The 11,659-nt window shown below is 40.3% G+C and overlaps 1 protein-coding gene across 2 annotated transcripts; it reads left to right on the top strand.

Annotated features, from left to right (window-relative positions):
- The first annotated feature begins 2,685 nt into the window (after nt 1–2,685).
- On the top strand, nt 2,686–10,922 carry wdtc1 (WD and tetratricopeptide repeats 1). 2 transcript variants are annotated; one of them, XM_078933436.1, is made up of 16 exons: nt 2,686–3,035; nt 3,313–3,458; nt 3,565–3,648; nt 3,765–3,811; nt 3,915–4,026; nt 5,183–5,370; nt 5,449–5,631; nt 5,731–5,825; nt 5,957–6,072; nt 6,173–6,248; nt 6,786–6,879; nt 6,966–7,136; nt 7,230–7,465; nt 7,685–7,844; nt 9,708–9,900; nt 9,990–10,922. In XM_078933436.1, exons 2-16 carry the CDS (start codon nt 3,411–3,413, stop codon nt 10,185–10,187), a joined length of 2,001 nt encoding a protein of 666 aa, XP_078789562.1. In that variant the 5' UTR covers nt 2,686–3,035; nt 3,313–3,410; the 3' UTR covers nt 10,188–10,922. The 2 variants fall into 2 exon arrangements, with proteins under 2 accessions (XP_078789562.1, XP_011483264.1); XM_011484962.4 differs by having other exon boundaries at nt 6,783–6,879.
- The last annotated feature ends 737 nt before the right edge of the window (nt 10,923–11,659 follow it).

The following is an 11,659-nucleotide window of genomic DNA, read 5'->3' as shown; positions in this document are numbered from 1 at the left end:
TATTATTATTAGTGTTATTATATTATTATTATTATTATTAGTGTTGTTGTTGTTGTTGCTATCATTATCATCATTATTATTATTGTTGTTGTTGTTGTTATCTGAGCAATAAGAGAATGTTTATGGTACATCTTTACTCTATTTTTTATGATTATATTTTATTCCGTCCTTCTTTTTCTGGTTCTTTTATGTCTTTTTTTTTTTTTTACTATTTTAAAGATATTAAAATGATTTTAAATGCAGTTTGTAAAGCTTCATCGGTACAAATCTGTACTAAGGTTGATTTGTTCTTGATATTTTTATGAAATTCTTCTCTCAAAGAAAATGATTTTGGTCGAACTTTCAACTGTAATCTCAAAAAGTACTTAGATTACAATAATGTAATTTAGTGAGCAATAATTTTGGAATTTTCTATATAAGCTTTAGTATAGTCAGCTCGATTGCGCCACCATGTGGTCAAACTTGATACAAAATGCTTAAATCTTTTATGTCATAAGTAATAATGATAAAATTCCTTTTTCCTCTCAATCATTGGATGCTAGAAAAACATTTTGAAAACAGGACCGCCCACTTTCGCCTAACTACATTTTCCGTTGTTATGGAATTTTTGGGAAAACGTGTGATTGGCTCCCGATTGAACATACTTTCGCCAAACTTTACCCTTTCGTTTACATAACGTTATTTGGTCCGTGTGGAATCTGATGTAACCATTCATTTTGCACAATTCTTTATTGTTTCTGTAGAAAACATGTGGAGAGTGGGATTCTTAACTTTGCAATGCTCCAAATCTCAGACAGTTATACCTAACCTCACAAAATTTGAAATAGGACTTCATCTTAGAGTGATCAATGAATATCAGAAGAACTATGAAAACATTCCTACAGGTGTCGCAGCAACATCTAACCACTGGTAGTTTGCAAAGATCACTGGGGAGATCTTTCGTTTAACGTTTGGCAACAGTCAGTGTTATGTTGTTTTAATAGGATTTTTTAGAGATTTTCTTTTGCCAAAGGAAATGAATGACCCCCAAATTTGATTACCTATATCCTTTATCTAAAAATGTATTACACCTAATGGTACAGTATGTGAGCAATTACTTCAAAATTACATTTTCTATTATTGTTATTATTATTACCATCTGCTATATGTGTCATAGTGCATGCAACTTACTGTTAACATGTTTCAATAGCAATAACAATTAGTTGGTAATGGGCTGCTAGAAGTTTGAAGCTGGAGGAAGTATGGTGCACTGGGGTTCTGTCCTCTATTCCCATTCACTCCTCCTTTCCTCTATTCTTGATCATCGTCTCAAGCCCCCAGTTCATTCATGCATATAGTTGTAGAGTTTGATCAGCTAATTTTTCTCTAAGAGTTCTGGTACATCGCCTGTCCGTCCTGGGAGACAATCCTTACTTCAAGCGGACACCCCTGAGGTTTCTCCTTTTTTTCCCCGGAATCAGTTTTTTTAAGGAATTTTTCCTTACTGAGGAATGAGGATGCCCAGTTTAGTTTAGTCTGTTTAGTTTAGTTTAGCAATTACCTATTTTATTTTTTGACTGATTTCATGTTTGGATAAAATTACTGATGTGAAGCCAGTTGAGAGAACTATTGTTGTAATATTAGGCATTATAAATAAAATTAAATTGAATTGTACTTCAGACCAATCTATCCTTGCTGCATCAATTCTGGCTCTATTGCGCCACCAGGTGACCAGTTGTGGCACAAAAGCCAGAGCATGAGACGTAGGAATAAGCTTTTATCCCCCAATGTTTCTTTGGATGGTAGAGATTTAGCAAATATGGATCAGCAATCTCTACCTAACTGGATTTTTCGCAATTTACGATTTTTGGCAAAACACTTTTTTGCCTCCCTATGCCAAATACTTTGAGCAATCTTTGAATAATTCTGCCGCAAATCCAATGGTACCACACATTTTTCTATAACTTCATACCCTATCTGTAGAACATGTGTTGGCAACTTTGCAACTCTGAAGCTCTTTCACAAATCAACAGAACCTCACCAAATTTTAAAGACTGCTTCCTTATTTGAAGACAGGTTAGTGCAACAACTTTTATAACAATACTCCCATAGGTGGCGCTACAATTCATTCCAATATGTTTCCCTTTATAACGCCAAAGGTCATTGACCTACATGAATGAAACTTGACGTGCAGGTTGGACAGAAAGTCTTTAACAGCAACAGCTTTAAAATGATTAAAAACAGCATTGCTTTCAGCAATCAGATGTAACTCCTTTAATGAATTGCACATCTAGTTATTATTATTGTTAGTAAGAAAAATAAGAATTTAGGTGACTGTTATGTATGGAGTGATTCTTATTCCCCCACGCTGCACACAAAACTTTCTAAATTTAAAATGAAAATATTAAATATTTGCTTTCAATTTTTTTTTTTGCTTTCAAATTTTTTTTCTTTTCTTTAATAACATATTTTTTCGCCCGCGTTGTCTCTCATCTTGTATGGAGTGATATTTATGCCACCACCTTGCACACAAAACTTTCTGAGTTACAAATGATAATATGCAAATATTTAATATTTTCATTTGCAACTTAGAAAGTTTTGTGAGCAAGGTGGTGGCATAAATATCACTCCATAGTTGTGCATTAGTCTTTTGTTGTGCAGCACTTTTTTTATGCCAAAAACGCGTCATTGCGGTGCTTTTACTTTGAAGCACTTTGACAGGAAGTGCTCAGACAAAATTGACCGATAATCTCATCTGGGAGGAGGGTTGTGTTCAAGTTAGAGAAGGTGTTCTCTTAAATCTTGTCAACAAAGTCCCATGGAGTGTTTTTACGGCCTCTTTTAAATGGGCCCTTCTCGTACGGGATATTTTCACTTCACCGGCGACAGCAGTAAGAAACTGTTAAGTGTTGTGAATCATAAATAAAATGCTGCAGCTGCCTGGACGAACTTAGCTAGCAAGGAAAACACCAGTGAGTTTGCCAGAAACGCTAGCAGCTACCTGGCAAACGACGGATCTGTTTAAGGCCCAGGAGACGGGGTGGCTCGAGATCCAGGTAAGCTGATAACGATTTCGCCTTTAATCGACTGTCATGTTCTAGCTAGCAGTGTAGCTCTGTCGTGCAGACAGAGCTACACTGCTACTGCTAGCAGTAGCCGGTCAGCTAACACAGCCTGGGTTTGGGATAACTGGAGAGGCACTATCAGAGGATTGGACTGACCAAAGTCTATAGATCAACGATGTTCTTCTGAAGGAGGAACGCGTACACATTTAGCAGTAGTGTTTCCACTAAATAATAATGGCTGCGTCTTCATCTTTTCTCTGTCTAACAGCTGAGTGATACCACAAACAAAAATACATGTAATCGATCTAAACATTGAGACCTGGAACCCTCCAGCTCAGAACGTGGTTTATGTTTTGAGGTGAGGCCATGACGACTATCAACATAACCAGGGAAATCCTGCACAGGCAGATAAGTGTGAGTATTCTATGACAGCCCCATCCTGAGATGTTGTATGCATGTATGTATGTATGCACACAAAAAAGTGCTGAGACATTTTTTTCTTTCTCTTTCATGTCTTCAGGATAAGAGAGCGTCAGGTTTTCAAAGGTTCCATCATGTGACCGATCCTTTCATTAAAAGACTTGGACTGGAGGCAGAGCTCCAGGTCTTTTATTTGATTTGATTTAAAATGTTCAATGAACTTCCAGTTATTGGTAAACACGACATCATAATTATGTGGGCTCTTATGTTTTCCTGAAAACCTGTCGCCCGTCTCAACAGGGCCACACCGGCTGCGTAAACTGTTTGGAGTGGAACGAAAAAGGAGAGTAAGTCCCCCCAAAAAAAAGTATAAGAACCTCCCTATCATTTCATTGTCACAAAGCACTTGGATCTTTATTTTTTTTAAATTCTTTGTTTTGTTTTGTTAAGTCTTCTAGCTTCAGGTTCAGATGACCAGCATGCCATCATCTGGGATCCCTTCAAACACAAGAAACTTACAACTATGCACACAGGTCATGCAGCAAATATATTTTCAGTTAAGGTAAAGAGCACTAACTTTAAGATTGTTTTTTTTAATGTGTATTAAAGGGGCATTAATGCCACATCATGGTGTAGGATCAGTTGGGTTGCTCTTTTTATTGCGTGGTACCTGAAAGCCATGAAAGCTTTAAAGTAAGAGTTTATAGAGTAACACCTAAAAACTGGAGACCTTTACTGCTTTTGTTTAAAGCCTTTGATGATTTGGCCTTTTACAGATGTTTAAATTGTTCATTCAGGAGTTTTAAGGCCTACTTGATGTGTCCACGCCACGACAGAAACACCGGGGTGTCTGCATTTAGTCCCAGTTATGCAATAATATTCTTCCTCAGCTGCACATAATTTAATAAATAACCCTTTTTGGATTGGCTTTAATTGGCTTTAGCTTTAATTAATTCGCTTTAGCTTTAATTGGCTTTGGCTTTAATTCATAGTTGTTGATGTCATGTTGTTTTCTTTTACTCGTTTTATACTTTTTTTTTAATCTAGTCATGTATTTTATCGCTCTTTTTAATTTATATTGTTATTTTCTATCTTTGTTCTTGATTTGCTCATTTTTTTAAAATCTCTTTTCTTAATGTAAGGTGCTCTGGTACCCTGGTGTTGCCGTAAAGTGTCATATAAATAAAGATTATTTATTATTTATGTAAGAGATTCTTATAATATCTCAGAAAAAGAGTAAATTGGTGGCTAATTGGTGATGTAAACAGGTTTTAACACTTTATTAAGGATAATTATTTAAAGTAAGAGCTGCTTTCTGGCTGTGGGAGAATTGTCCAGACATTTTTTTGTCTAGTCTTCTGTCAACTCTACATCTATTACACCAGCTGAAAACTCAGTGGAGATCTATTTGGTGGACACTTTTTTTTCATTTGTTTGCTTTGCATAAAAGTGCTTTTATTGAGATTTTACCAGCATTCATTATATTTGAAATTCTTAAAAACATTCTGGAAAGCACTCTTTATTTTTGTGACTGGCAAAAACCTTTTCGCTTTCCCTGTATACTTAAATCCTGAAAGTGTAAACTCCTAAAACAAAACAGCTAAACAAATAAAAATGCTCATTTCTTTTGTGTTTTTCCTTCTGAGCTCTGAGAAACTTCTTGCTGCAGGTGGAAGTACATCAACGTCAGGATTGTTGATTTTTGTCTGTTCCCACAGTTCCTTCCTCATTCTGGAGACAGGATATTGATAACTGGTGCGGCCGACACAAAGGTCCATGTGCACGATGTGACCGTGAAGGAGACCATCCATATGTTTTCCGACCACACCAACAGAGTCAAACGTATTGCCACGGCGCCCATGTGGCCCAACACCTTCTGGAGCGCCGCGGAAGACGGCATCATCAGGTAACAGCCGCAGAGGAAACGCGCAAGCCCTGCTTTTGACAAAGCTTGTCATTTGAAATGCCCTCTCTTTCACTACAGACAGTATGACCTGCGGGAGAATAGTAAACACTCCGAGGTGCTCATTGACCTCACAGAGTTTTGTGGTCAGCTGGTTGAGGCCAAGTGTCTGGCGGTCAACCCGCGGGACAACAACTACCTGGCTGTGGGAGCAAACGGGCCTTTCGTTCGTCTCTATGACATCCGGATGATTCACAACTACAGGTTATAGTTCACATCAGCATGAAGCACTTCCTCTAATTCCTCCCAGCTTCGCCTCACCTCTGGGTTGATTTTTTTGTTTGTTTTTTCATTCTTCAACAGGAAATCTTTGAGTCAGAGCACATCAGCAGCTGTGCACTCCTTCTGTGATCGGCAGAAGCCCATCCCAGATGGTGCAGGGCAGTACTATGTAGCAGGTGTGTTGCAATCGAGCTGCTCTGTTGAAAAAAATCTGTTGAGGACGAGGTGCGCTGCTGTGTGCTAATTGGAAAATGAAGTGGTTGAAGAAAAGGCTTTACTGCTCCCGTCTGCTGTGTGAATGCTTCAGGACACCTGCCGGTGAAGCTGTTGGACTACAATAACCGGCTGAGGGTCCTGGTGGCCACTTACGTTACCTTCAGTCCAGACGGCACAGAGCTGCTCGTCAACATGGGCGGAGAACAGGTGCTGCGTCTCAGAGCAAACAGCACAACGTTGAAAGATTTTTTTTTTTTACCTTGTTTGCGTCCCTGATGCATTCTGGGGATTTTTTTTTTACTTTCAGGTCTATTTGTTCGACCTGACCTTTAAGCAGAGCCCGTATACCTTCCTGCTTCCAAAGAAATACCAGTCATTACCAGGTACACTTATTCATAACATTAAAGACCCACTCTGATGAAAATGGCATTTTTGGTGTTTTTAACATGTTCTTGTGATTTTTTTCTTCTGATTATGGGGGACATAGATAAAGAAAATTAAGTATAAAAAAGCATTTTGAATATTTTTTAATGGAAATTGTTGTTAATTAGGAGCAGACATACAAATTCAGTTTGAAAAAGATCTTATTTGTGATGTAGAAAATACGTTGGGTGGGCCACAAGCTCCCTGCTTGGAGCTCTCAGCAACGAGGAGTTGTGACTGTTGCTGCAGTCACAACTCTGAGGTGAATCTCTAATGAACTCCTTCCGCTCTGCAGAAACTAAGTGCTAGAAAACGACACAGGCTAAAGACGACATAACCATAATTAAAAGACCACTGGGAACAGTTTTACAATAGATCAACGGATGATCTGGGTGGGACTTTAAGAGGGAATGCTTTGTAGCATTGGACAAAAGTTTGTGTCTAAATGCAGTATTTTGATCATGAAATTTTATTATTTTCTTTTTTTTTTGTAGAAGATATGCCGAATGGAAAGACCGCTAACAGTGTCTTCAATGGAATTCATTTCCCTTCCAGCCACATCTGCTTTGCCGGAAGCAAAATGCAACAGAGGTATCCCTGTGTCTTTCAAATATGTTTTTAATTTTGTTATGTATAGATTTTGCCGTGATTAAAGAAAATATTTGCTACTTTTTAAGTTCCACTGAGCTCCCACCTCACTTGGAGAAGATAAAGCAACAGGCGAACGACGCATTTGCCCGGCAGCAGTGGACGCACGCCATCCAGTTGTACAGTTTAGGCATTCATAAAGCCAACCACAACGCAATGCTTTATGGGAATCGGGCTGCTGCCTATATGAAGCGCAAGTGGTAGGGGGACCGAGCTACTTTTAAAGATTAAATACAATTAAATTAAATGAATCAAATTACATTCTGATGTTTGCGTGCATCTGTTTTTTCCAGGGACGGAGACCATTACGATGCCCTTAGAGATTGCATAAGGGCTCTCGCAATAAACCCCGACCACCTGAAAGCACATTTTCGACTGGCAAGGTGCTTGTTTGAGCTGAAGTATGTGGCTGAGGCGCTGGAGTGTCTGGATGATTTCAAAGGAAAATTTCCGGAGCAAGCCCACAGCAGTGCCTGCGACTCCTTAGACAAAGACATCCGGGCTGCGCTTTACACCAAATCAGAATCAGGTGGGAAAAGGCTTCAAGATCCACTCTGATAAAAAACTGTGGGGTATTTTTCAGTGTTTTCAACAGTTTTCTGATGATGGAGAACATATAAATACAGAAACTTCAGCTTAAAATCACATTTCTGAGTATTTCTTTATTCAAATGATTGTAAATCAGGAGTAGGAAAAAAAACATGCGTTTCCAGGCAATTTGCTAAGTGTTTAGTGTTTTTGTCCGCAGAAGAGAAAAAGGCAAACATTCGATTTCACTCCTACAACCGGAAAGAGTCCATTCCCGAGGATGAGCTGGTGTTGAGGGAGCGTAGCTTGGATTACAAGCACAGATACTGTGGCCACTGTAACACCACCACCGACATCAAAGAGGCCAACTTCTTTGGAAGGTCAGTGACGGGCCGTGCCAGCATCACTAGAGGGCAGTCACGAGCTGCGGGGCAGAATGTCATCTGAGATTCCTCCTTGTTACAATGTAAACAAAAGACAGTTCCAGCCGACTGTGTCGTTGCTGAATATGCCCATATTGCATTTTTATTTGGGAAAAGCCAGCAAACTCATTGATTTCTCTTCGACACATGAGGGGGAATTGAACCTGCAAACTACCGACCAGAGGGGGACTGCACTACAACGGACGGTCAAAGCTGAAGAGGCTCCACAGCGTCTTCAGCTTTTCTTTGTGGTTGTTCTTGAGTTTCTGTTTGTTATTTTCATTGTGACGCATGTACATATAACTTATCCAAATTAATTAATTCAATTGGTAACAAGTAATTGAGTTCAATTTATTCAACCTATTTTCTTACGTCTAACTCAATTATTGTTTATTCAACTCAAATTTACATATTTATCTAACTAAATGTCATTTTACTCCAATTCAATTAAATGTTTTTCCATCTAAATTAATTATAATTCTTGAACTCTCATATGTCTAAGTTTCAGCCTGCACATATACTCATTTTTATAACAATAAAATGAAAGAAACAATAAGAATTTATAGGATGAAACGTGTCATTTACCATTTCTCTGACTTAAACATTACACCACTTCGCAGTAGGGGTGCTAAATAATCTTATCATCCTTTCCCCCCCATTCATGGTGCAGAGACTTAAGCATAGTAGGACAAAATAACTGGGCAAAACACAGTAAAACAGCTAAACACATTTGGTCAAAAACCCACACTTAAACCCAAATCCGTCCAGACAGGCAAAGGGAATGGTATCCCACAATTCCTTGCTCCTAACAGCTGCACCAAAGTTACACCTACTTAATTGAATTAATTTGAATGAAAGTAAAATAACTGTCTGATAACTACGGGTTATTTTTAAGATCACTTAACCAAAAATATTGATTTATCGTAACTGAAGCAAATAATTAAGTTAGATCAAAGTAAAAAAGTTTATTTTTCCAACATCCATATGTGGTCTTATCGCCCTCTCATGGTGGAAAAAGTATTATCTGAGCTTCTTCATCCACTAAATCATCTTCAAATGGACGCGCCTTACCTTTAAACTAACCTTCAACTAAACCTGCTCCAGACCAGGTTATGTTCAGAGCATGAGTTACTATGGCAACTTGACATATCCTGAAACGTACCTCCATTTCTGGAACCGAAAGCTGAGGTAATCCGCTTCCTTAGCCTCAAACTTACCGTGGTAACTAGCATAACCTGCTTTCTGGAATACCTCCCTGGTTCTGGTGTCAGACACTTTCTTTGGTTTGCATTTAAATGTAATTCATTTACACTGTTTTCACCAATCATCAAGACTGGATTTATTTTTATTCCTAAAATAAATGCACACATTTCTCACATCTAAAATACACTGTTCATGAGGCCCACTTTGCTCACATTTCTGTGAAGTTTTGTGGATTCATATTTTTATGTCATAACATTAAAAGTTGCTCTGTGTCGGGGTAGAAAAACCAAGCAACAGTTTTGTCTGTCGGGCTTTCCTGCCACGCCCGTTTAACCTGTTTCCCTGCTCCAGTACCCCCACTCAGTCAAAGCCCTTCATTCTCCTCTGCAGCAGCCCTGACAATGACTGTCATTAGCATCACTGCAGCAGGAAAACAAGTCAAACATGCGCAGCAGGGAGGCCGCAGAAATGTAGATGGAATGAGAGCGTCTGAGTCAGCTTTCCTTTTACCTGGAAAAGAGCTGTGAAGCAAGCACGCGTTTAGTGGAATGACTGCGGTCTCAGGTTTCCATGTACAGGCGTTGGCATTCTCAGTAGAGTGTTTCCATGTCTCTCCAGCAAAGGCCAGTACATTGTCAGCGGCTCAGACGATGGCTCCTTCTTCATCTGGGAGAAGGAAACGACTAATCTGGTGAGGATCCTGCAGGGGGATGAGTCCATAGTCAACTGCTTACAGCCGCACCCCAGCTACTGCTTCCTGGCCACCAGCGGTATTGACCCCGTGGTTCGGTTATGGACCCCAAGACCAGAGGTGACTTTGTGTCCACTTTTGTCAACCAGAAACGACCCCCCCTTAAATTCAGGGTTCAGCTGTGACCTCTCTGTTTTGTCCCCTTGCAGACTGACAGTGAGAACGGGCGTGTGGTGGAGGACATGGAGGGAGCCGCGCAGGCCAACCAGCGGCGCATGAACGCCGACCCTCTGGAGGTTATGCTGCTTAACATGGGCTACCGCATAACGGGCCTGCGCGGGGTGGGACCGGACGGCTCGGACGATGAAGACAGTTCAGAAGGACAGGTGCAGTGCAGGCCGAGCTAAACCCGTCCGTTCCTTTGGATGGAGTTAGGAAGCAAAGCGCCCTCCCGGCTCCTGTGTGCCCCCTCTCCCCGCCTGCCTGACAGAGCGCTGAGTCCATCTCTGCACTATGCATCACTCTCTCCTCTCTGAAGCCAGGACTTGTGGAGACCAGGTTAGGGAGAGGAATTCACGCAGGATGACATCCTTCATCCTTTTAATGCACCTACGAAACCTCAGCTTCTCTCTCCAGCCTCTGCTGGCCGGGGAGCTTCTTTGAGGAGAGCGCCTTTGTTTGTACTCGCTACTCCTCAGGTTTAGGTTGAAGGAACGCATAGAAGCAGCAGGAGATCTGGCCAGGTGACCCATTTTCAGGGAAGCATGACTACTTTGTCATGCACCCCACCGTAAGGAAGATCAGTTCACATAAGAGAAAATGCTGGTGTGCTGCTGCTTCCCTGCCTGTCTGCTTGAGGGAGCAGCATGTCGCAGTGCCCAACCCCTCTCAGCACCTGCACATGCAAGTTACTGCTTTTGATTTTCACTGCTTTCCGTTGGCTTTGGTCACAGAAGGCCGAGACTCAATTGTATTTATAAACTTTTACTTTACAGCTGTCTTTTCTCCTCTCCCAAAGGTTTCCATCTAATCATTACAACTGCTAAGGATGTTGACGCAGGTTTCTCTGTTTCTTTGAATCTGACTGTGGCACCTTTTGGTTTGGATGACTTACTTGTAATAAAGACTTTTTCTAACATGTATTACTTGTTTTTGTCCAGCTGTTTGCACACATGATTGAGACAAAACCTTGGGGTTATGTTGAATTCTAAATTGCAATAAATGGTGGTTTAGCAAAGCTCCTGTGGGCTGTAAGGTTCCTGGCTACAGGGCCCTCCCAGAGTCCGTTGCTGCTGTCAGGTGTACCGTTTGCACAGGGTTTTGGTCTGTGACGGGCTGGGAGGAGTAAAAAAACACAGACACCTCATCAGATGGATAAATGATGAGTTTGTCCTCAGCCTCATGCATCACTTGGCTTCGTTTACTTAATGCATTTGTTCTTAATTTGAGGAACCCTGCAGTAACTTCTGTTTCAGCAAGACAATAAAATAATTGAACAAAATGTAGTGTTTATTCCCCTTTTCTTCTCACAGTGGCACAGACACCTTTTTTTAGGTTAGGAAACATGAATTCAGCTCACTCATTTATCAGTAGCTGCTCTACTCTGAGACTGAGCAAATGTGAACACAGTTCATCATAAGCAGGAGTTGTTAGCAGATCCTCTCATGACCCACATGCTTATGTAGTGAGATGACCCAACTTTAGTAAAGTAAAGGTTAAGTCTGTATCTCATGGCAGAAATGTATAAAAGCTGGGATGTTCAGTCATCTTCCATTCCCCAGGTAAAAAAAAATGTGTGAAAAACAAGTATTTAACTGGTTAACAGAACATTTTAACTTTATTCTACCACTATTAAGTGAAAATAATCCATAAACTGTGC

Source organism: Oryzias latipes, chromosome 16, assembly GCF_053564925.1.
Source record: "Oryzias latipes strain Hd-rR chromosome 16, Olatipes_Hd-rR_3.1".
Taxonomy (NCBI): Eukaryota; Metazoa; Chordata; class Actinopteri; order Beloniformes; family Adrianichthyidae; genus Oryzias; species Oryzias latipes.
This window is presented reverse-complemented; position numbering and strand designations above follow the sequence as displayed.